General features: G+C 43.3%; 1 protein-coding gene across 5 annotated transcripts; it reads right to left on the bottom strand.

Annotated features, from left to right (window-relative positions):
• Positions 1 to 4,718: 4,718 nt before the first annotated feature.
• On the bottom strand, positions 4,719 to 25,228 carry C5H11orf24 (chromosome 5 C11orf24 homolog). 5 transcript variants are annotated; one of them, XM_056493397.1, is made up of 6 exons: positions 25,101 to 25,228; positions 24,242 to 24,364; positions 21,160 to 21,256; positions 8,821 to 9,059; positions 7,676 to 7,792; positions 4,719 to 6,520 (listed from the first exon to the last, which is right to left on the bottom strand). In XM_056493397.1, the coding sequence occupies exons 4-6, from the start codon at positions 8,975 to 8,977 to the stop codon at positions 5,379 to 5,381; spliced, it is 1,416 nt and encodes a 471-aa protein (XP_056349372.1). In that variant the 5' UTR covers positions 8,978 to 9,059; positions 21,160 to 21,256; positions 24,242 to 24,364; positions 25,101 to 25,228; the 3' UTR covers positions 4,719 to 5,378. The 5 variants fall into 5 exon arrangements, with proteins under 5 accessions (XP_056349372.1, XP_056349371.1, XP_056349374.1 ...); XM_056493396.1 differs by having other exon boundaries at positions 24,913 to 25,193; XM_056493399.1 differs by lacking the exon at positions 21,160 to 21,256 and having other exon boundaries at positions 25,101 to 25,212.
• Positions 25,229 to 25,495: the final 267 nt, after the last annotated feature.

Raw genomic sequence — 25,495 nt, 5'->3', positions numbered from 1 at the left:
TGCTTTTTCAAAGAGATTGTACAATCCAGTCCAAACAGCTTTAGCCCTTTTAATTTGGATCAGCAGGATGCTGGGCAAGTTCTGCGTGCTTGCGAAGGACCTCTCCCTCAAACATGGTAAAACAAACACAACTCCAGCCAAAGCACAAGCTGAACATCACCCAGGGCTAATCAGGAAGCCCCGGATCAGGCGCAGACTTTTCCCCAGATCCTTTGGGCTTTCCCTGCCAGAGGGAGGCTGAACAGAGCAGCTCTTGTGGAGCCCCGCAGCACAACCTGCTGGCATTTCTCAGCCAAGGCAGGGCTGCCCTAAACGCATCACCCAGCCCAGCAGCAGCACAGAAAAACAAGATCCAAGGATGTGAAACTACAAGGACATCGAGCCCAAACACTGGAGAGCAAAGACCAGCTTTCCCCACAATAACCAGCTATCCAGCAAGCCCAAAAAGCCAAAGCAATCCTTAACCCTGGACTATCTAGTCCTTCCAGCAGGCAGGAATCAATACAGCTCTAAGCTCTGCTGTTCTTCAGCCTGGTTTCTTCTAGAAAAGCACAATCTTATGAGCCCATACTTTGTGCAAGATGAAAGCATTTGCTTTTAAACCCACGGGCCAACTTCAGCCAAGCACAACAAAGGAAATTAAGTTTCATGAGGCTCAGAGGCCATGGAAAGGAGGCAGCTGGAGCTGCCCTGGCTGGGGAGGTGTCGCAATCTGAACTTGCTGTAGCAGCTTAACCCCAGCTGGCAGCAGAGTACCAAGCAGCTGCTGGCTTGCAGCGACTCAAATATCAGAGTATTGTCAATGTTTTTGTCATACTAAATCCAAAACACAGCACTGTACCAGTTACTTAAAGGAAAACTAGCTCTCACCCAGCTGAACTAAGGACACTTGCCTTCGCTGCATACCAGAGAACCCACAGTGGAAAAAGCCCTCAGAAAAGCTTCGGCAGAGAAGGGCTCAGGTTTCCTTTTTTGATGCCAAAAATAAGCAGCCACCAGACAAATTCAGAGAAACCAACTCCATGACACCTCCATTTCCAGACCTTCCTGAGCGTTTTCCAATGACATGCAATAGCTGCTTTAAAGGTCCTGCTAAAGAGTTCTGCGTCTGCTCTTTAATTCTCTGGACACTGAAATTGCAAATATGAGTTTGCAATATGCCATGTAAAGTTCTTCTTTCCTAATATACCTTTAAATGTTTTAAAATTCCATTCTTTCCTTTCTTCTCTTCTGTCTAGAGCAATGTCCTTCTAGTACATATAATTAAATGAAAGGGAGGTGGCATTTAGAATTAATCTAATCTAAATTTAATTCCAGGATGATCCTGTTTTAGACCATACAACAGGTTGAATCCTAATATGCATCAGATACACTTTACAGCAGCAGAATGTTGTTCTTGGCACTTCCTTGGCAGGTATCGTGTAGATAACCTGGTAGAACTCTATTTTTATATCATGAATTCTGCAAGCAAACTTCCAAAGATGTTGCATTTTCTCCCTTAATATACTATTAACTGTTTCAACACTACACCATGAAATGCAGTAGATGGGACACCATTTGTGGCCTCAAAAGCAAAACAAGGGAAGCCATTCCAGGAGGGTGATTTCAGCACAGAGAGAAACAAGGAGGTAGAAACAACCAAGTGGATGCTTGCTGCTGATGACCCCAGCTCAAAGAGCCAGAAGGCGAGAAATCCTGATTGCTTTAGATTTGCAGATCAAGTCACCTCTACAGAAGAGCCCTTTAGAAAACTGCACGTGCAACCCACCTTACAGGGTCCCACTGCTCTCCTTTTTCAAGGCTTACAATAACCAGACACAACACAAAGCTGGCAAATCCTTACAACTGGGTCTCAATGTACAAGCCAGAAAACACACCTAGGCTTTCAGAGCCAAGGCTCCAGCCCAGGTTTTTATGACTTGAGGTTTTTTGTTAGTTTGTTTTTAAATGCCTAAACTGAGCTATTATGAGACCGTTGGGCTGCACAGCAAAACCTACTTCAGCTGGCACTGCAATTTGAGCACCATTGAGATAGGACAAGCAGTAAAGGCTTGAACTAAAAATGGTAGATCCAGACTAGATATAAAGAAGAAATCTTTCATTCTGAGGGTGGTAAAACACTTGAACAGGTTGCTCAGAGGTGGTGGTTACCCCATCCTTGGAAACCTTAATGGTCAGGTTAAGACAGGGCTCTGAGCAACCTGGTCTAGTTGAAGATGTCCCTGCCACAGCAGGGGGGTTAGAACTAGATAACCTTTAAAGGTTTCTTCTAACCCAAACCACTCTATGATTCCATGGCAAACATAGATCTCCACCTTGTATGCAGAAATGCACTGAGGTAAGACTCATGCTTGTGCTAAGCCTTACACTAAAAGGCTCAGCTTCTGTTGAGAAAGTAATTCAGACCTGGAAGTGCAGTAACTCAAATAAGAACAAAAAAGACAGGCTGTGCCAGTATCTGATGAGGAGACCTGGATGTAAACACAACAGGGCTGTGGGAACTGCATCAAGATTCTGATGAGTACTCACCTTCCTGTAAGGACTTGCTAAAAAGCCACAAAGATTTTTTTATAGTGGTGGTTTAATTTAGCCATGATATACTTGTAATACTCTCACTATGTCCATGAGAAACTCCCCAAGACTCTTGTAAATAGAGTTGTAACTCAATTCCAACTCTTGTAATTGTATCATACTCATGTAAATTATCCCTCAAGGGCTTTATTTGTTTCTAATATACCAATCTTCAAGTTTTAGAATAAACTCAAGTTTCTTTTAAGTCACTTTAATGTCACTTTCCTCTCCCTTCCCCTCCTAGTCTCTTGAAGAAATGAGTACTAGAATCTAATACCTCTCCAAAGAGGAAAATAAATATCAGTGCAACTTCACAAATTTCCACTCCACAGAACCTGATATCCAACTTCAGCTCTGTGAATAGATCCATAGAGACCAAAAGATAAAAGGCCATAGTGAGCACAAAGTTAATCAGAAATTTCCCCATTTCCCAGATAAGCAATTACAAGTCTGATGATCTTAGTTTGTATTTGTGGAAATAGCTCAGACAACTTAGAAAAAAACCCAAAAAATCTGCAGAGAACCAGCAGAATAGCTGCAACACTGACCCTTTATGTAGGAAGGCACTTCCTAAAGGCAGGAATTCACTACATAGACAGGGAAAGAATAAAACTATTGCCTGGATTTGTCCTCTCAAAATGCATTTATCCAAGCTGCCTAAACAAGGAGCTGAGTCTGAGGTAAAGCTCATCTCCCTACTTGGGAGATGGCAGGGAGCCAGCAGACAGCTCTTATCTCAGTATCTGCAGCAGAGCTCAAGACCACATGCTTGGCTCTGTGGTTATGACTCACCTGCAATTAAGGTGAAACCTGAAATTTCTGTGTAAAGATAAATCTCTGGACTTGGTGGATGTAGAGCAGCATCTGCCAGACATCTGCTAACAGCTCAACACAATCCCAAGCATCTCAACAGGGTGCAACTCCCCAACTGTGCTGGGGGATGTTCCCAGCACCTTGTTTGCACAGATGCTCTACACAAGTGGCTCCTGGAAAATGGAGAAATCAGAATTCAGTTCCCTTCTGCTCAGGCCAAACTAATCAATAGTAATCTTAAAATACAATAAAACTGAGACTCAAAAATTCTGCCCCTTTCCCTCACCCTGGGGAAACATGGAGTAAGTTTTGTGGCTTATACTTCAAACTTTCCAAGCAGTAAGACTCCCCAAGACTCCTTTACCCTGAGAGATGCCCTAACCTATTGCCTGCTGGCATGCAGATGAGGCCCATGCAAAATTAGTGCTAAATGCACCCTGTTGCTGAAAACCAAGTTCTCTCACTTCCAATGCAATCTCTTTCCTCAACACTCTACTTGCTGAAGTTTTGCCCTCAAAATTTGTGTTGGGTAAGATTCAGGAAAATCTCTCCAGCCTGTTTTGTTCAAACAACTCCTTGGCTGTGCTGCTGCTTGTGCTCTCTGTAGCTGTTTTCACATCACTCTCTGCTGACAATGAAGCTGTCTACAAAGTAGCCTCTTCCAGGGTAAAGGCTCCCTCCAAATTCTAAACAGACCAAGAATTTGAATAAATAATCAAACTGAAACTCAGCAGCTCAAATTCTGAGGTTTGCTTATTATCACTCTCACTCAAGATTACATGCAAGCTGGATTAAAGAAAAGCCAGCTAATTCAAAGTGAGAGACAAGCTATCAATATGGTTAAAGAAACCCCAACACACCTCGATCCAGCACTTTGCTATTGGTATGTACATGTCATCCAAATAAGATGCATTAATCACTGAAGAATACTTGCCCAATAAAACCCAAAAAACAAGCCCTTTCTACTCATTCTCTCAGCTGCAGATCTTGGGAGGCAAGTTGCAACTGCACGTGCAATTAAGTTCCCAAAATACCAACAACTCTGTGCTGGTCTTAAACACAAAAGAAAAGCCAAAAACAGAGGCTGATGCTCTCAGGTAATAAGCAGTAAGTGGGTCTGCATACCTGGGAGACTGGTAGCATAATGGTTTTAAATTATAGAAGCAGTACTCTGGAAGATGATCAGTATCTTCTGTGACATGTCCATGCTTTCAGCGAGGTCTTCAAAGCCCCCAACACTTGGAATACTGAAGTGGAGCTAATTTACTTAAACCCCAAAAGCCCATTTGCTTGCTTCTGAACTGGCAGGGACAGCAATGAAATGAGAAACACAAGAAGATCTGCCCTTCCAGGGCTCCGTTTATTAACTGAATATAAAAATAAGATCATTTAAGTGCAGAGGCACAGTAATCCACTCCATGGTGAAAAAGATACCTTGGGTTAGCAGTAAACAGAGTTTACAATACCTTGTAAACAGACCTCTTCTTAAGCAAGAAGCACACTGAAATATGACACTCACTGGATTAAAAGTCTCCTGTTGCAACAGTACTCCACACTTTTCATCTGGCTACTTGGGAGCACTTCACAAAGGTGACAGCATCCTTTGCTCTGTTTTCAGAGGAGCACACGTGAAACAAATGAAACACAACCTGCACTGTAAACAGCTGAAAAGCGCTACAGCATTTTCAGAGGATGGCAACTTACACCTTGTTAGATTTGTTTTGCAATCAATTATAATGGCCAAAGCTATTGTGCATTATGAAAATGTTAAAAATTATTCCTCTTTTTATGATTTTACAGCAACTTGTTGCACGGTCGAATAAAAACGTATTATTTTTTTCTTAATACAGTACATGGCATTTCTCCTCAATTGCACTAGAAGTAAATTTGGAAGCACTTTCAGTTTGTGTTATAGGCAGACAGAGAGGGGAAAACAAATCAGGAAGACTTTGAATCTCCTTTCCATCTCCTGTCAACTATTTATCCCCACCTCTTTACATCTCTGAGTCCACATACATTCCATTGATCAGGTAATCCACTTGTGTGTAATCTTTCTTCTTGTAGCTCTCATATGCCTGCATGAGGAAAAGTACTATAACAGTTATGAAAAAGAATGTACCAACTAAAAGCACTGCAAGTAGTGAACTTTTATCCACTAAGTACTGAGTCAAGGGCTCAGCAGCAATGAGAAGATACTCATTGTCTGTGTCCTGAGTTTCTGTGAGGCCTGAAGCTGTTGTTCTGGCTGCATCTGTTGGAGCCACAGTTGTGGAAAAGATATCTGATGTTGACTTCCTCCCATGTTCAGTCGTAGCTGCTACTGTAGAGGCTGTAGTTAAAACCACGGCACCTCTTGTAGAGCCCAGAATAGAAGCTGATTCATTCAAAGATGCTGTGGTTGTATTTGATTCTGTCTTTAGATCTGGCAAGGTGCCAGTATGCACTGGATTCATAGAGTGAGAAGTCTCTGTCGGGATGGGTGCCGTGGCACGTGTGGAAGCGGTGGAAGATGTTCCTGCATACTGCAGGATGGGGGTGGTCAGTGTTGTGGTCAGTGATTTCAGGTCAGCTCCAGCAGTGGTGGTGTTGTCAGGGTGAGGAGCACTGGTGCTGGTGGTACCCGGCCTTGGCTGCTGTACTTGGGTACCTGCTTCAGAAGCAACAGTGGGGAGAGCAGAAAGGGGGAACAATACTGAGACAGACATATTTCCTGATTTTTGGCTGGTGGTCACCATCTGGGTGACATGGCTGGAAGTGGGAGTAGAAATGTTACTATGAAGGGGAGAAGAGGCAGATGATGACGTGGCTTTAGCAGAGGTATCAGAATCTTCAGGGGTATTTGAGGCTTTGGCAGTTGTTTCACTACTGGTAGAGAAAGTCACATGGGTAATGTTTGCTGTCATGGCAGGGGCAGTGGTGGTAGCATTGCTTGCAATTTCTGCACTTGTACTATTCGTGACATCTTTCTTCTCAACCCCAAGCAAATGCCTCAAACGAATACTGTGAGTCTGAGCAGTTAAAGAAAATGTGTTTTCCACACTGCGTCGGTCAATCCGTGCATTCAGCATCCTCTCTGTTTTCTGCAGATGGCTCTGGTGCTGAGACAGGGCTGTTTTCCATTTGCCACTGTCAATTTCTTCCAAAAGACAAAACAAATTACTTTTGTAAGAATAAAACACTCTCAAGCTCAAGTCTAACCTCAACCCCCCAACATACAAACCAGAACACATATTCTGCAGTACACACAGTACAGGGGAATAAATCAGTCCAGAATTCAACAAGAACGTGAAAGCTCAAGACCCCCCTGCCTTTATTGCACATAATCCCTTAGAAGATTTTTGGTTTGTTTTTTTCTGCCACAGAGCTCTAGTATTTGCCCAACCATGGAATTAATTTCACAAAAGGGGAGTAATGAAGTAGAGAGCTACAATGCAGAAGCACAGTATCAACAAGAAGCAGTCTTACAAACGTCAGTTCCCGAGAAGAAGACTCATGCTTTCAAAGTTACACATCATCAACAAAGTCTCTGTGCCTAGATTCATAATTTTCTCTTGTCAAAACTGAGCAAAAATTTCTACTTACACCTTCATACATCAGGACACTTTCCTTCACAACTGAGCTAGATTTACAGTGATATAAATCCCATCTGCTTATCACAAATCCAGTTGTTATACTGCAGAGAAACCTTTGCCAACCCAATAGAACCATGGGCAAATTTTTTTTTTAAAAGTTTGGTACAGTGAACTCTTGAAACAAACTTTAGAAGATTGATTTCTCAATTATAAACAAGCTCTATTTTGTAAATGTGTCACTTTATTAAAATTGAATACCCTGGCACTGGAAAGTCAACATGAGCAATTGCTACTCTGATTAAAGAAGCAGTCTGTTGACTCTGGAACAAAATCCTGGCAATCTGAGAGAAAAACAATGCCAGGACATTTTCCTTTTTCTGAAAAGATATATAAATACATCTGTTATGCCTTTATTTTCACTAGGACAGCGTGTGGCATACAAATGGCTTGAATGAATGATGTCTTCAACATGGAGACAAACTGTTACTCAGTGAATGTTACAAAAGCTATTCAAAGACACATCATGCACTCATGCAAGTGCCAGAGTCCCTAGGACAAAGTGAAACAGTTATTCCAGTGAACTGTATCTACAGAATCACCCTGCAGGCATTTCACAACCCATCTTCCTCAGCTGAATGCCTATCAAGGGTTAAACACAAGCATTTAAAGCAAAAGAATCAGGATCCTGGATTTCTCAGAAGCCTGAAACATGGCTTTACCTGCAAGCAGAACTTTGATGTCTTGCTCTCCAGCATTCTGGCACACACTCAGCTGGTGACACTGCAGGAGGAGGCAGTGATTCTGGTAGGGCACAGACCAATTACAGTGATGGCTCCCTGAAAACAGCGGAGAAAATGGATTGCTGCACACAGGATACCAAACATGCTGCTTTGTAGCTCTAACTAAAGAATTAAAGGGGGAAAAGAAAGGGAAAAAAATCACAACCAAAATTACCCCCAAACCACACAATATCTAGAAGGTCTGGCCTTAAAGGATTCTGAGTCAGCCTTAGTGAAAAAAACCAAAGAAAGCCAATGAAACCAGTATTGCCAATGCACCCTACCCACTTGTCTGTCTTCTCTGGTACCAGCTTCTCCTAACAACAGCAATTCATTCACCCAGACAGGAACAAAGTGCACTACAGTTAGGACCCATGTAAATTCATCTAGATTTCTTAATGAGGAAAATTACCATTAATGGCCATTTAAACAAGCATCTTTATTTGGTTCCTGACCATCTGAATGTCAGATATTCAGCCAAGCATCATTTTCACCACAGCATCACCAGTTTTTGTAGGAGCTACAAGCTTTCTCATCTGGCTGGACAGGATTAGGACATTCATAAGGACAACTCAAAGACTCTTTCAGAAGTTTAATTCTTTGTAAAGACATTCAGAGGTAGTGAGAAGGCTTTTACCTCAATAGATTTAACCCTGTGCTTGGTTGAAGGACAAAGTGGTTTATTCTAAGGCAAGAAACACACACAAATACCAGGGAGCAAAGATTACTGATTTTAGTGCAGCTGTCTACAACAGCACTGCTCACTTGCAAACATCTGGCTGCAGGGAATAATCATTCTTCAATTCAAGTGACCTAAAACTGTTTGCACGCTATCAGTGCACACCAACAGCACATGCTGCTTCTTATGGAAGCTCGAAGGGCCCTGGGAAACAGTTGTTCTGGATTCAATTTAACCAAAGCTGTCAGAAGTTATTCAGCACCACAGCACTGCACAGAGAAGCTGTAACTGTAAATGCCTGCAAACAACTGGAATTAAAAAAGAAAGTCATCAAAGAAGGAGCAGCAGAGACCTTCAAGGATGAGAAAACACAGCTGGAATTCCATCCAAGGGACAAGAACCTCACCTGAAGCACCTGGGCTCTGACAAGCCTGCCTGCATTGCTCTTCACTCGTAAGCCTGTTTATTTGAACTATGTGGACTCCTCTCCCTTTCAGGGCAGAACACCGGTGTTCACATATACAGATGGAAATCAGCAGGCAGAACACAATGGCAGTCCACATCTTCAAGGTTGGCCTTACAGGGAAGCTTCTCTTCCCAGAAGAAATTCTCTGTTATATCAACTTCAGGTCCACCACAATACACCTATTAAAAAAAAGAAAAAAAAGAAAAAACAATTTATATCCCTGTGAGCAGGAATGGAAAATAAAAATGTACAAAAGGCAGGCAAGTATCTTTACACATCACAAACAAGCAAGGGCTCAGAGGTAGCAGTAAAGATCTTTCCCAACTTCCAAAAGAGGCTCTTTCTTTGGAAAAGGTGTTTTGCTCTTCTTCCTCATGTCCCAATGGAGAATAGCTTAAGTCAAAAGCTATTGTACACCATGCGTACAAAGTCAATCTCAAAGCCTAGAACCATGTGGCAGCACAGATACGATGTCTTCTGACTCAAAGACCCTTAATATTGTGCCCAGGCTCAGCAGAAGGGTTTTCACCAGTTTCAGCACACTGATAATAAGGGAAATTATCATCCTGGCCCTGCCTTCACATCAAGTCAGTCAAAACCAGGTAACCAAGGCTGATTTCTGCTTTGGCTTTCCTGCTCATTACAAAAAGCTCAAAGAAATTTTGATTGAAAACCAGCAAACTCACTATTTTTGACTTCCAAGACATTACACAGACAGCAACATAAAACAATAGATTATGTCTTTCCTTCATTATTAATGCACACATGTGACTTTGACCCAATGGACGGGCTTTCATCACTGAAGATACTGACACAGCTCCCATTGACATCAGAGCAGATCAGTAGCTTCTATCTGGATTTACTCTCTTTAGTAGCTTCTATCTGGATTTATCTTCTTGCTTCTGGGGTTTTTGGAGCTTTGTATGAGCTTCCAAATAGTTCAGCCTGAACCAGACCTATTGTAAGCCTCTTCCCTAAGTAATTTTTAAATGCAATCCTCTTCCTCATCACAAAAGCAAGCTTTAGTCACCATCCTGAAGTTATAAAATGTGACAGCCTTCAAGGAGTGCTGAGATCCAGCTTTGTGTGCCATCTCTGAGATGGATGTGATGACTGCAAAGGCAGTTCACAACACAGAATGAGCAGCATGTGTGAATGGTATAAATACCACAGTGAAGAACATCTAACAGTCCTCGGTAATGTGCGTAAGACCCTAATTTAGCCATCCAGGCTAGAAGCCTCAGTTTCAACCATGACAACTCCAGTTTCAACCACATTTGTGAATTTAAGAATCTAGGAGCTATTTTTTCTACAAAAAAAGCCCCAGATAATGTTTATTAGCTGTGACTCAGATTGCAATATTTTGATGCTTTGTACCATTAAACTTTTGTTTCCAATTTTTCCTTCTGCTATATCCTAAAGCCCTGAACAGGGCAACAGAGTTTTAACTTCAGAACCACCCTATCTGAAAAGGGGTGAAATATAAACAGCTACCCCAAGCTTCTCAGAGGACACACAATATACAGGTCCAGACTGGACTGTCAAATAGCCAAAGTTGGGGACTAAATCTGATACTAAAATGCAGCACCTCAAATTCGGTTTTCCTAATCAACTTTCAAGTTCCCTGAGGAACTAAGAGTCTCCTTATAGGGAACAAAATACAGAGAGTACAATGGAACTAGTAAAGGGGCCAGATATCCTAGGCATAATCAGGCAAAAAACCATGGGAAGAGACGGGCAAGAAGTGACCAAGAAACATGTTGTGAAACTTTGTGATAAGATAATGTTACCAGATGACTGATGTCATGAAAAATGCACCACCAATGGGAAACAGTTACCAAAAATAGAACCCCATGTAAGTTCTATACAAGTAAAACCCTATATAAACACCTTGAATACTCAAAATTGGCTTCTGATCCAAACTCAGATGTCCCCCTCCCCTCTCTCCATCGCTGATACCTTCCTGCCTATTTATTCCAGTAAAAAGAGTTGTTTTAGCTGTTGAAAACAGATGGTGCATTTTTAGATTTGCTCTCCCAAGAGAGATGGGAAGCCCAAAATGACTGTAGGGCCCTTGCACTGCTGACCTCAGCTCATGCGCCCCTCTGCAGCACTCTCCCTGAAGTAAGTGTGCACAGCACCACACTCATTTTGTGTGAGCAGGTTTCTCAGTGCAGCCAGAGGTTCAAGCCTGCATCATCTCACCTGGAAGCTGGAAATATTTCTAAATCTGACCTGACAACAGAAGTCTTGGCAGGGAAAGGCAGCTCAGCAGCCCCATCTAGTCCTATGTACCAGTGACTACGCCTGGTGTCCAGCCAGCACCAGCTCTGCCAGGGTCTCTCTGACATGACACCCTATGCACACACAGCACTGACTTTGCTCTTTATGTATCACTTCTTCTTCCAAGTGCACCTTAGCAAAGCTGAAAGAATCAGGAAAGGAGAGGAGATGACCTGTGCAACACCAGCACAGCCTTTGCATATGATACACCAGCATCAGCTGCTCAGGAAAGCAACCCCACATTCCCATCAGGGAATTGGCAATACTAATTGGTGCTGCTCAGCCAAGCCAATTTCCAATACTTTTTCCACTGTCCCAAATTGCAAGGCACTTTGACAAATTTGTCTCAGGTTGTATCACACTCTCACTGTCACTTTTTGCACATGTTGTAGATTATTAACCATTGAAAGCTGCAGTTGATAAGACTGGGAGCAGGGGGAAAGCAAGGGGAAACATTAAACATTCTGCCCACATTTTCCTAGAGCAGACAGCAAGGACTTCCTTTAAACCCCAAATCCTTCAACTTCAAGGAAGTGAACTGGATTCCCTCAAAGACACCACCTCACCTCAGAGCACTGTTTGGACACCTGCACTCCCACCACATGGTGCCAAAGTAAGTGCACTTTTTGAAAAGTTTACAGGTCATAGGCAGAGATTCAGAAAGCAGTACTTAACCCACAAACAGAAAGGAAAAAAAACAACTATCATTAATGTATTTCACATTTTAAGGACTGATGTTTATGTCCCTTTTCAAGGTTTAGGGCTTATAAGAAGCCATATTTTACAACCTAAGAAGTAACCCTGAAAATGAATTACCTATGTAATAATGTATGCATATACTGTCTTAAATAAACTAGTAAATAACAGCAATGAATACAAACATTAAACACTTATTATAGGAGGTTTTTTCATACCTTTAGTAATAATTTTGCAATTATAATAACCACCCTCAAAGAATAAACATCTTGCATTGCATTTTGAAACTGCAGTTTAACAGCATTATAGCTATAAATAAATACTATCATTATTATCATTAAAATCTCAGTTTTAGGACAAATAAAATATTAATATTAATCTCAACTAACCCAAGAACTAGATATATTTGCAAGATCAAATGATCACCCCAGTAGCTAGAAGCTGTTGCTTTAACATGCATCCCCTAAGCAAAGAGATGTTTTGTATCCTCAACCACATCAATTCACCAGAAGTCCTTCCCATCATGGCTGACTTTTGTTCCACTTGACTGCAACAACTGCAGAGCAAAACAAAACTCCAGAAAATGACTCTCACCTCTTCCTGGCTGCCTTTCTGGACTAGGCCAGCACTTGTTTAGGGGGACATGCCAAGCTCATGCACAAGAGATTTGTCCCCCACTTCCCTCTCACTAAACATGGTCTCTTCAGGGGCAGAGTGGCAATACTTCCCCATGGGCACTCAATACAAGATAACAAATTTAAAACACTTTTCAATGTCCTTTAGCCAATTATAAAAATTCCTTTGCAGATTGCAGAGTGAGTGTGTAAAGCAGACAAACAAAATACACAGACTGTAAGTGTATCAGGCAAGCAAAGAGAGGATAACCAGTTGCAGCTACACCTTAATGCAGTACAGATGAGGCTTGGGATGCTGTGTTAAATATCAAACTCCAGCTAGAGGCATGTTTTTATGGCCCCTTCTACCTTAGCCAATTCCATCCATCCAGAACAGGAGCTACAATTATTTGCAGATCACTTTTCCCAACTTAACAAGTGTCCTCTATTACCACAAGCAATAAGCTGTATTTTTGACTTCCAGTCAGTACCACATAGCTCCATCTCTACTCAGAGACCCCTCTGAGCACCCACCCCCCACACCTACATCCCAGAACAACAATAACTAAACCTCCTTGTCCAAACTGTGTTGATCCCTGTCTGGACAACACAGTCCAAGAGATTATTGCTACTGCTCCCTCAGTAGTAACTTGGAGAAATTGGGGTAAATTCACTTCTTTAAGCACTACCCTCTCCACCTATAGAATATCCCCATGAAAATTCAAAGCTGACCAAAGCAAAACCAAACCACAAAAAAAGCAACAAATAAAATCTGGGAAAAGACTACACTCTGAAAAATACAAAGTTCACTTTTGTTATCTGTGGCTGTAACTCAGCAGGGAACAAGCATGCTGGCAAACCAGAATAACTTTGAGTCAACAACTGAATGACTGATGACTTTGCAGTGTACACACATATCCAGAGGGCACTGCCTGCTGGGTTTAAGAAGAGTTCCTCTCTTCTTGCTGATCTCACACTGCCTAAGCCAAGGAATTTATACAAATTAAAATTAAAAAAAAATCATTATTTCATAGAACAATGATTGGGATGATGTTGCAAGAGCAGAGAGAAGCCCTTGGAATTTAAATCCCTTGCCTCCAAGCCCCCCCCAGCAGCCTCAGCTGTTCCTGGTTAAGCACCTGCAAGGTGCATGCAGTGACTGCACCAGGATGAAGACAGATACAGAACTAGATCAAGAAATACAAAAAGAAGGAATGTGGGTGTCAGAGATCACAGGTACAAAGTGTGCAAAGCAAATCATTTAGGGCAACACATGCTCCTTTGAGCTGTCAGTGAAGAGCCAATAGACACTGCCTCAAAATTCATGCTCACAAGTGTGCATGGCCTAGGTATAAAATAAGGTCAGAGTTGCAAAGAAATATTCTATCTTCAGTATAACAATAAAGCAGGGAAAAAAGGGGTGGAATGCCTTTTGCAGACAATGCTACTCTCCCATCAAACTGAGAAGGCATAAGGCCTGTTTCCCACTTGCATTTGCTGCTAAACACTTGACATGTTGTCAGCTCTCTAAAGAAGTGCAACCTTTCTCTATTTAGAAAAACAGAATTAAACCAGATTTTGCTAAGGCAAGACAAGCACATTTCACTTTGTAAATTGAAGCAAGAACACAGGAGACAGAGAATCTGCACTGCAATCATCAGATGCATTTTACTTCTGTCCAAGACTGAAGATGCACATGTAGATAGGTTTGGAGACAGAAGGGACAACAGCAAGGCACATGAGGCTGACCCAGTGTCAGCTAAGACCAGATGAAGTTATAGGATTCTCTGAACAGCAGCTTTAGAGCCATTAAGCTCCTTTGGCTCCACAAGAAAATTATTGACAAGCTGCAAAGCTGTATCTACCAGCTTTACCCATCTCCACCTCTCTGTTCCTTGGCTGCCCACTTGGTTCCTCTCTCAGGGCACAAGGCAGACAGCTTACACAGTTAAGGACAAGCCACATTGCCACTATTGAGGCTTCATGGCTACCACACTTTGCCTCTGAAGAAATAAACATTAAAGCCTAAAACTCCCAAACCAGCACCACCCATCCATCATCCTTTCTCCCCCATATTAGTGCCATGTGCTGCAGTTCTGATGCTGAGAAGTACTACTCAGCAAAACATTTTTCCTGTGAAAAATGATCAGACAGCTATTTGATTTATGAAAATGTGCCTTGTTTTGAAATATCTGAAACAATCTAGTTTTAATATACAGAAAAGCAAACTGCCAAAGGCTAACTGCATAAAGCTGTGACTGAACAATAAATCTGTCAACAAAAAATACCTTTAAGCAATAAAAATGTGTACTATGGCTCAGCTGCAGCCTTCCCATGTCTGGTCTGCACCCGAAGCAAATAGATAGAAGTTTTCAGACTTGTTGTTGTCTCATGGGAACTGGAGATCATATGCAGGGCATTTCACACCATGTGTTTCAAATTAACCAGCTTTCAACAAGACCCTCAAACGAACCATCCCAGTGGGCTCCCACATGAATTCTGCAGCCCTTGAACTAACACAGAGCAAAGTTCATCAAGAAGGGTAAGAGGCCAGCTCCCTATGTTAGTTTCTCTAAGTGCCTGCAGAAGCAGGTACTTTGCAGTGCAGGTGCTTTGTGCTGCTGAGGGATGGCATTAGAAGCTAGAACCAGCACATTCCACATGCACAGAAATAAACTGTGCCTGAGGTGCTATTGAGTCCAAAACTGACAAGTGTGGAGCTAACAGCAAGCAGAAACTTCAGCCTGAAGGTACAAATAACCAAGTGTCACTTCTGGAACAACTGCCAGCATGTTGAAGTCTGGTCACCCATCCACCCACCTCCTGCCCTGCAGAATTTTACCACAGTCAGCAAATTCCTGGCAATCCAGAACAATTCAAGTATCACTGAAATGCTATCTTCTACTCCAGATATTTCTGAGAAATTATTATGCTTCTCTACGGGTTCATATAGTTTAATTTTAAGCCCATGAAAACACAGGACATACCTCCATCCAGAACACAAGGTTCTGCAACTTTACTCAGGAATTTCAGCCTGTGCATGGTTTTCAGCAGGGTTACACACAGCAAAAATGTCACTTTACATTACAAAAGCATCAAGCAAAACTGTGGGAGCTCAGAAACAGTCCAGAGAGCCTGGAAACAGCCAAAACATGACCTCAGTGCAGTGACTGAAAGGGAATGTCTGCTCCGCCCTAAAACAACTGGAAGAAAGAGAAACACTTTTGGCTATTTCTCATTTCTTCAAGGAAGTAAGATCTTTGTGGACATCCTGAAATATGAAAAATAAACACAAATTAAAAAAAAAAAATTAAACCTATGTGGCTCCACCTCCAGTTATCCTCACAAGTGAAACAACATGAAGGCTGCTAGATTATAGGAGGTTTCCTCTATTTAACAACTCAAAGGTAGTTTCATATGGAAGATATCCCAGGTGAAATGAAGCAAAAAGACACTCCAGCTTATCTCAATGCAACATGACACTGGAGGTTCTCACCCTACATATATTAGGACAAAGAAGAGATTCTTCCTAAAGTTTCCAAGCCAGGAATATATTTCTAGCAATACCAAAGAAAGTTTGTTGGCACATGCATCCCTGCTTTGTGATTTTGACAGCTTGAAAGGTGTGGAAATCACAAGGCAGGCGGGGTGGGAAAGCTTAACTAAATCTATTTTTTTCCAGACAAAGAAAGAATCAAATACAGTAACAGCTCTCCTCATCCTTGCTGGTATTCCCTGTGGCAGGCTCTTCTTAGCCAGCAAGTCCTCAGGTCATGCACCAACCTAAATTTAGACCTATCTGCTATCAGAACCTAGAGGAAAAACATCCTTCCCTCTCCTTACTCTCATGGGCTGCCAAGACAGCATCTGCAGAAGTGCTTCAGCCCAGCTCTTGGGTCTCATCTCCTACACACCAACAGGGCAGCAGCTGTGCTCTCCTACCTTACTATAGGTTGCCTCTTTTCCATTTCAGAGCAACTCTTTATTGCAGTTTTGAGTCTTGACACTCAAAAGCTGATTAATAAACCAAAGTAAAATAAACTTGGTTTGAGCTCCTCAAAGCTCTTCCAGTACCACAGAGCCCCTCATTCATGGAAGAGGGACTGCGCAGGCAGCAGCAGGTTCTGCTGAACCTTTCTGAGCTCAATATAGAAGGTCTGAATCTGTCTGTCTGTTGCTGATATGGCTAACAAGAAAACCAAAACTATTCCAGGGGGTCACCTGAATGTCATGGGCATCTACAGAAAGTCAGCAGAGCAGCTCACCAGGAGAGATTGCAACTACCACAAACATCAGTTTAACTTGTACCAAAGACACTAATGTGGAAAGTGTTCTGTATTTGACTGGAAGATGGGGGCACAAATACAGATATTTTCAGAAGCCATCTCAGATGCCTCTGTGCTTATATCAGACTTAAATTTTTGCTCAGCAGGTATAGCAACAAACACAGAAAAAACAAAAAAAAAAAATTTTAACAACTGAACTTGTAACAAAGCCAAGAGGTTATTCTTGCTCCTCCAGAAGCTGTGACCTAGAAGCAGAAAGAAGACTGAACCTATTAGAAACTTCTGGCTACTGATTTCATGCCAAAGACGCTCCAATCCTGTAATGAGGGGAACAGTGAACTAGAAAAGCCAAACTACCAACAAAATAGACCCTGGTTCAAAGATGAGCTCACCTTACACTACCTAGGCCAAGAGTTTCCCTGGGAGAAGTTGTCCAAACTCAGACAACAAAAATAAGGGAAAGGATAAGCAAATGAAAACCACACCACAAGCAGTAACTCTTACTGCTTGCTTCTGACTGGTGTTCTGAAGACTTCAGCTCCAGTGTACTCCAGTACAAACCTGTCCAGTATCATCAGATCAGCACAATACCATTACAGGTCAGAAATCAACAGGTGGAACAGACTGTGACTGAATGAAATCAGAGATATAAAAAAAAAAGATGTGCCAAGAATGAAATAATTCACACTTTAATTAACATGCACCTCTACCTATCAAACAACATCTTTTGTTTCAAAATTGAAATTGTTTGCTGCTAGAGACTCTGCAAGACTGGAATGAGAAATGGCTATAAATGCAAAAAAAAAAGTGAACCCAGGCAGCCAGCATTGAGGTACAACACTTCTTCAGCCTCATCCTTCAAACAAAGTTTAGGACCCTCAGAATTAGAGGCCAGATGAACAAATCCAACTTGAAGACTAGAGTCCCAACAGCTGGCTGTAGGGACCTTAAACCCATAAACCTGTCCCTACCCTGTCAGCTGCTCTTGCTCCTGTTCAGCTGTAATGAAGAAGAGGGGTTAAATCCCACCAGCAAACTGCCTCAGAGCACAAAGAGAAATGGCATCAATGATGCTTTCCTCAAAAGCTGCAGTTTGCAGTAAACCAAGAACTGCCCTATAAACAGCAGAGTCATCCCTACAGAAAGTCAGCAATCTCAGAGTGACACAATGCATGTTTGGCATCACAACTGTCAACTACTGAAAAGCATGTTTGCTTCTTAAAATCATCCAGAAATCTGAGAGTTTCCAAAAGAGATCAGAGAACTCCAAACCGCAATGGGTCAGAGGACCAGAAGTCTTCTCTTCAGGTTCCTTCTCTATTTTGGAGAGTTTCAAACCAGCATCTTCTCAGGATGCAATGGAGAAGGGCACTTTCACTTCAATTGCCTGGAATTATATTGTGAGGTAAATCTGCCCAAGCTGACAACGGAGCAGAAAAGCTGCACTGCAGTGAGGATCACATGCTGAGGATTTGGGGGTTAGTTTTGGGTTTATATGTCTTTTTTTTTTTCTGACAGCCATCTGAAGATCTTGCTTAGCAAACCCTCTAGGACTTACAGGCCAAGATTAAGAACTGTCTACCTATGCAGATGCATATTAACATCTACAAAATCAAAAAAACAACCTCTAACCATTTAAACTGCATGCCCATCATTTCAGTCTTTGCTTTTTAAAGCACTTCCCTCCAGCAGTAACATTCCTGGAGATGAAGAAAAATACTGAAATAAATTTGTCCACATATTTTATTTACAAATTCTCTCCTTCACCCAGACATCTTTTATGCAGATGAATCTCTGTATGAAATCTCGTGTTACAGCTCTGTGTTCACTGGATGGCATTCACTGTAGCTTGCTAAGAAGCAACTGTGAATGTGAATACCTGAGTCAGCTGTTTATCACAATTTTGGAGCACGTATTTTAACTCCAGAAGGGACCTCTGCAGGTGTTATCTTACTGATTTACTGCAAACAAATTTGTCCCAAGACATGCAATAACTTAAGAGCTCATTCAGTAGAGGGGTTTGTTTCCAGTCAGCTCCCAGGGGACAGGCTGCCTACTCCATAGTTTGCATTACATGTGTTTCCACTTTCAGAGGGGTCAAAGACCAAGTGCAGAACATACCACCCAGAAAGAACTGCTTACTAATATTGCCAAAACCTGCAGGAAAAAACAAAAGAGGCAACCAAAATCCCCCAACTCGTCAGCATTTTCTGTTTTATTTTTAAACTCTTTAATTTAGATATTCCTTAAGAGGATGGATCATCAGCACTGGAAACTCACTTCTGCTACAGCTGTTAATTCACATACTTCATATTTCATTGCATCAACACATATCCAGCTTCTATACACTACAAGATTTTCATGGCCTAGAAATTCTTGCTGCCTTTGCAATGGACAGAAAAGCAACAAACAGGAATTTACAAATACATGGAATTCAGTCAAAAGCTATTTGCTAAATAGCAAACAAATATAACTTCCTGCTTTTGCTCACCAAGCTCAGACCAGGCCACATGCTTCTGAGACTCAAGCAAGCATCCCTGAAGAAATTTATCAGCTGCTTCCACATTAGCATATCTCTTTTGGGTAGCAATTCTTCAAACACACAAAGCCCATGTTTAACTTTATATGTGAGAATAATCTAGCAGAACCTGTCGAACTTGGGACCTGCATAAAATTGAGTTGTGCAGCCACCAGCAGGCTCATGGCATTGCATTCCCTCGCTGGCTTCACCACCAAAAAAGTGCCCACTGGAGTCAGGGATATCCCAGACATTGCCAGTGATGCATTCCAGCCATAGCACGTGCCTACTCCAGCCACCTCAGAGATGGTCATTACAGCCAGAACACACGGGTCCTGCCACTTCCACAATGCAAATATAAACTGCTGGCAATCCCTTAAAAAACATCATAGATGAGGATATAATTTATGTCTTAGCAATGCATTCTTGCAGCCCATAAAGCCTGGGCTGCATCAAGAGCAGCATGGGCAGTAGGACAGGGGAGGAAGTTCTGCCTCTCTGCTCTGCTCTGGTGAGACCCCACCTGGAGTGCTGTGTCCAGCACCTCTCCTATAAACACAGGCTGAGAGAGGTGGGGCTGTTGAGGCTAGAGAAGAAAAGATTCTGAGGAGACCTCACTGTGGTCTTTCAGTACTAAAAGGGGGCATATAAAAAAGAGGGAAATGGACATTTTACAGGGGAAGACAGTGACAGGACAAAGAGAGATCTAGATTAGATGCTAGGAATAAGTTCTTCACTGGGAGGGTGGTGAGGCACTGGCATAGGTTGCTCAGAGAAGTTGTAGATATCCCTTCCCTGAAAGTGACAAGGCCAGGTTGGAAGGAGCCCTGAGCAACCTGATCATCTCTGCCCATGACATGGGGGTTTGGAACTAGATGATATTTAAGACTAACTCTTTTATGATGGGAATAAATGCTTCTTGCTTGCATATAGAGAATTTCAAGATATCACTGGGCATTTCTCACCTGTCAGAATTCCTCAGCCTTAACCCTCTTAGTAAGACAACCTCTGTTATAGTATGGAAAAAAAATACCCAGAAAGTTTTTTTTCCCCCACCACATTCTCCTTTTTTAATTAAATACAGGAGTTTCAATCTAGATTCTATTGCCAACAAGACAACACACTGATTATGTAAAGTTTTATCAAAAGGATTGACGGTACAGAGAAGTTCTGCTGACACAAAACCACCAGCCCAACCTTTGTAATATGGGTTAGTCCATACAGGGCATCAGTTCAAAAGAACAGAGCAGAGGCAAGGTAGATGAACCCTCCCTTATCTCACAGGGTGGGAAAGGGGTGTGAAAAGACTGAGTCATTTGTGTATAGCTATAGGAGGAACTGGTCAGAGCTGGAAGTGAGAATGAAAATCAAGTCTCTTGAAATCCAGCTTAGTAGACAGCTACAGGACAGTCAGCTTTTCCTATGAAAGCACAAGCATAGCAAGTGTGTCATTAGAAGCATTTCAGGAACATCCAGAAATACCTGCTGTGGGATTTGTCTTTTCAGATGGAGAAAGGGAAGAGGAGTGCTCCTATAACAAACTACAAACAAATCAAATTCCTATATCAATATTGATATTCGGGGCATGATGTACACTGAGAAAAGTGGAAGTAAAGAGGCAACAAAAGTGCATGAAACAGCCTCCTCTCCAGTTAATTGTTGTTTAATCTTAGACCTCAACTATTTCCCTTCAACCAGTTTGCATTTAGACCACTTCTACTTTATTTCCTGTTCTTCAGCTTATTCCTAGTTGGTGAACATGCTCAGTTCCTGCTGACTTCTACAGAGTTTCACTCTACTAATTGGCTTGTTTCACAGCAGTTTCAAATCTATCCAGAGAGACCAAAAGTAAAAAATAATAATTTTGAGTGTAGAAACTTACCATGCAAACACTTGTAACTGTTTTCTTGCTGTCAGGAATTATTGCGCCTTTAGGGAAAGCAAAAGCCAATAAAAGCCTGGATACAGTAGGACTACAGCTGAAAGCATAGGAAAAAAATGTGTAAAGTGTTATTGTATGCAATCAGAGAGACATTTCTGTGAGACTGTCAAAGCATCTTCACTAAGAGGTGGAAGAGTGGAAAGGTTTATCCTGCTTTCTATACAGAGAAGCCAAAAAAAAAAAAAAAAAAAAAAAAAAAGAGAGAAGAAGACTCAGCAAAAGAACATGCTTAATCCTATTAAAATTAATGAGATTTCATCCCAGTCTCCACACACTAGTTGTGGTAGGAGTTTAGCTTAAGTGGATTTAAAACCAGATTTAGTTTAAGTGCTGCAAAGTCTCCTCAAGCCAAATAAATATAAATCCAACACAAACATCCACATAAAATTCAACACAAATTTTATCAGCCATTCTTCTCTACCCTTTTTTTTAAAAAAAACACTAATCTGAAACCAGGACACATGAGAAATACATACTGACATGTTTGCTGGACTATTGCATAAGTTCTCCAGGCTTGGCATTAAGTCAGAGTCAGGTGGAGCCAGGGAAGGCAATCCCAATGCCCTCCTGGACAGTTACTGTAAGCAGAAGCAGTGAAGGGGACTTGCTAAATGTCTCAATAAGTTAATAAAAACGCTCTTGTACACAGACCACCCCTCCTTCCCTCTCTGGAGAGGTAGCTATGGGGGCTTGGACACCCCACGGCCACATCTACAGAACACAATTTAGTTGTGCTTTAGGGGACACAGCCCAGCAGAGTCTCCCCAAGCAAAGGTGCCAGGAACTGTGGTGATGCACAGAGATAATCCAGGCACACCCCTGCAACCCACACTGTCAGCACAGGCTGAGCTTCCTGCTCCAATGGGTCACCAGCTGGTACCTCAAGCCAGTGCAAGATGCAAAAATGGACTGTGGGTCCTGCCACCCTGGGGGACAGTCCAGCTGGCTGAAAATAAACAAGCACCCATATCCCTGGCTCTCTGACTATTTCTTCACAGCACATTGTCCTGCAAGAAAACAACCAACCAAGCACCCAGTGTGCTTTCCAAACAGTTAACAAGCTATGTGAAACAGGAGGAAAGGAAGTGATGAAGAATCCTGACACACACTGTCATTCCAGAGACCTCACATTCTGGAAAGGGTGTTTAAGGACCAGCCTTCCCCCCACAGCAACGCCACCACTGGAGACAGGGTTTCAGTCCCATCCAGTCTGACAGCACTACACAGCACCACCTTGGTGCCAGTGCAGCAGCACAACCACCTCAGCACTGAAACCCAAGATCTGAGCCTTGGGGAGGCTGTGCCCAAAACAGCAAAGAAAAATAAAGCCAGCAAAGGAAATGGAAGACTCTCAGACATTTTGGCAACTATGGTGATGGGCATTCAAAACTGCCCTGAGGAAATCTCATTTCAGTGAGATCAAAATGACAGCAAAGCAGAGCCCTCAGCTAAATGCAAGGTTTTCACCTACAGAACAATGAGCAAGCAAAAACAGCAACCAAGTGCTACTTTACACACCAGCAAGACAACCACGTGGTTCCACAGAGCATTAGAGCCCACTTCTGCAGTTCTTGTACTTACTTTCATTGGCTAAGTTGTTCACAGGAACATGCAGAAATGTCCATGCAGTCCTTTCCTGCATGAAATGCTGCACCACAAACACCCTGAGCACCTTACCTGTCACTGTCCCTGTAGTGCCAGAAGCATCCTTTCACCCCAGCTGCCAATTCACATCTCCTTCACTAACTCCCCCCAGTCTAAGCTGTATGAAGGGAACCAAAACCACTGGAGGAATGAACACATCAAATGCCTGCTACCATCAAGCAAGAGAGGGCTCAATAGCAGTTTATTTCACAGGACTTCTTGGCTTTGCCATCAACCAAGTCAACAGCCCTCTGGGAGCCCTTTCCAGACCCAGACAGGCTGGGTATCATTGATATATGGCGTATGACAAAGAATTACACCTGCAGAACAGGCTGGAAACTGGAAGGGAACCAACCTTGCTGAGCCAGAGCACACAGTGTCAGATGGCATCCAGCAACAGCACACACAGCAGGGATACTGCCCTCCCAGCCCTTTAAAGGGCAGGAGGAAAAAACAAAGCCATAAAGATCATCTTGTCTGGCTGCTGGTTCAGCACAACCCATGGAGTTTCACCCAACAATTACTGTGTTGGACAGGGGTGGGAAGGGATCTCATGTACCTCAAAAATGAACTTTGAACTAGCTGTGTACACAGGTACAGGCACCTCCCTCACAAAAGCATCCCATCCCAATTGAAACCAGACATTTTAAATACATCACCAAGTCTTCAGCATTGAAGTTTTTCATCAACAAAGCTTGAAATTTTGCTTGCAAATTATACCCAAAGCCTTCAAAAAGCCTGTGCCAGGAGACTTTCTTCGGAAGGCAGAGGCTTCAGGTTGTATGGATGTGCCAATAAGAATTTCAGTAATAGATAACCAGATGCAAAGTCTGTTTCCTGGCAGATGGGTTTATAAATCCAGCAGGGAATTTGCAATTAAAACCAAAAAATAAAGATGTCCTCACCAACATGTTAAGAGGCCTGTAGCCTGGAATTTCTTCCAGAAAGTACTAAAATAATACATGTGTGTATACGTGCATTATATACACATAAAAGCCAGAACCAAGCAGCAAACACGCACAGCATGCACAAATCTACTATAGAAAAGAAAGCTAATAAAAATTGATGGATTCCTTCTAAAGTATCCATTGCCACATAATGGACTGCATTAACATACATAGTAGTGATTGATTATGGCAGATAGATTAGATGAATACAAAAATACATGCACTTTTGAGATAGAAACACTGCTTCAACCTGCATCCTGTAACCTAGTTTTCAAAACTACTGTTCAGTCACAAACCCTCTGAGGACTAAAGGGCACCAAATGTCCACCATCAGCAAGTATCTACTGCTCATCAAAACTGCATTGCAATCTGTCTAAAGGTGGGGAGGATTTCTTGGGTTTGTCCCTCCAGTAAGCAGTCAGATAACTCACTTTATCAGGAAACAGCAATGGTGTTGCATGACCAAGTCTGGCAGGGATTCAGTCAGCTAACACGTAGGGCATCAAGGCACATTACTTGACACGATCCTGCAACAGCAGTTTTCCTTGCCAATCCTAGAAAACAAAGTTTGGGAGACAGAGGGGAAAGTTAGAGATTTGCTGAATCCACCAGATGAAGATGCACTGCAATAGGAGATCCCCACCGAACGCCGCATTTGAGAGCTTGGTCAAAGAATGATGTTTATTCTTCTGCCATTTCCTGGACTCCAGCTGACACTTTGCTAACGCTGCCCAGGGAACAGTTAAACCTTCTGAAAACCTTTACTTAAGGCAGGATAAATTGAAAGACGCTTCAGTGCGATACCACAGGATGCCACTTACCAGCGTAACCTCACTTGCACACACTCAACATGATTTATTCGAGCACACGATATATTTACATATCAGCGATGCCGTGCCTGCGGGTGGCGGCTCCTACGGACCCGGATCTTTGAGGTGCTCCACAGGGCCTAAAAATGTTCCAGCCCGGCGGCGAGTTCCTTGCTGAGTCAATCACCTCCTCCCCGCAATGAAACCCGCTTGTCCCCGCCGCCGCCTCCCCACTAACCAAACCATCCACAAGCGCTCCCGGACCGCAGCGGAGCGGAGCCGCCGCAACTTACTGCAACATTTATTGGCAACTCGCGCCCCAGACGCGCTCGCAACTCCAGCGGCAGCTCCGGAACGGCTCAGCCGCCGCTCCCCGCTCGCGGGCCGGGCTCGGCTCCGCCGCACCCGCCGGCTCCGCGCCCCGGCCCAGCCGCTCGCCCTCCCTCAGGCCCGGCGCGAGGCACCGCCCGCCCGAACTCACGGCGTGCCGGAGCCCGCGGGAGAAAGCGGCCCCGCGGGCACGGGAAGGCAGGGAAGAGCCCCGGGGAGGGAAGCGAAGGGACGGCAGAGCCCCGCGGCCCCGCCACATGCCACGGCCGAGCCCCGCCCGCCCCGCGCCATTGGCCCGCCGAGCCCCGGCCCGCCCCTCCCGCCGGGCCCGCCCCGGCCGAGCCCCGGAATAGGCCCGGGGAGGCGGCGGGCAGAGGGCGCTGCCCGCGGAAGTGACGGGCCCGCGGCCCGGGACCGCGGCCGTGTGCGGGTCCTGGAGGGCCCGTTTTCCTCCTGCTCCTGGGCTTCCCGCAGCGTGAACCCCGGCCCCGCCGGCAGCAGGAGCGGCCTTGGCAAAGCTCCCGCTGGGGCCGGCCCGGACGCGGC

This window comes from Oenanthe melanoleuca, chromosome 5 (assembly GCF_029582105.1).
Source record: "Oenanthe melanoleuca isolate GR-GAL-2019-014 chromosome 5, OMel1.0, whole genome shotgun sequence".
NCBI classification, from domain to species: domain Eukaryota; kingdom Metazoa; phylum Chordata; class Aves; order Passeriformes; family Muscicapidae; genus Oenanthe; species Oenanthe melanoleuca.
The sequence above is the reverse complement of the archived record's forward strand: the minus strand, read 5'-3'. Positions and strand labels throughout refer to the sequence as shown.

Excerpts from the sequence above, each read along its gene's own strand:
- C5H11orf24 (XM_056493397.1), bottom strand. The coding sequence starts at position 8,977 with ATGTGGACTGCCATTGTGTTCTGCCTGCTGATTTCCATCTGTATATGT. Across the intron at positions 7,793-8,820 it reads TCAGAGCCCAGGTGCTTCAG|GGAGCCATCACTGTAATTGG; the intron begins GTGAGGTTCTTG and ends CGCTGTTTTCAG. Across the intron at positions 6,521-7,675 it reads CATCAAAGTTCTGCTTGCAG|AAATTGACAGTGGCAAATGG; the intron begins GTAAAGCCATGT and ends GTCTTTTGGAAG.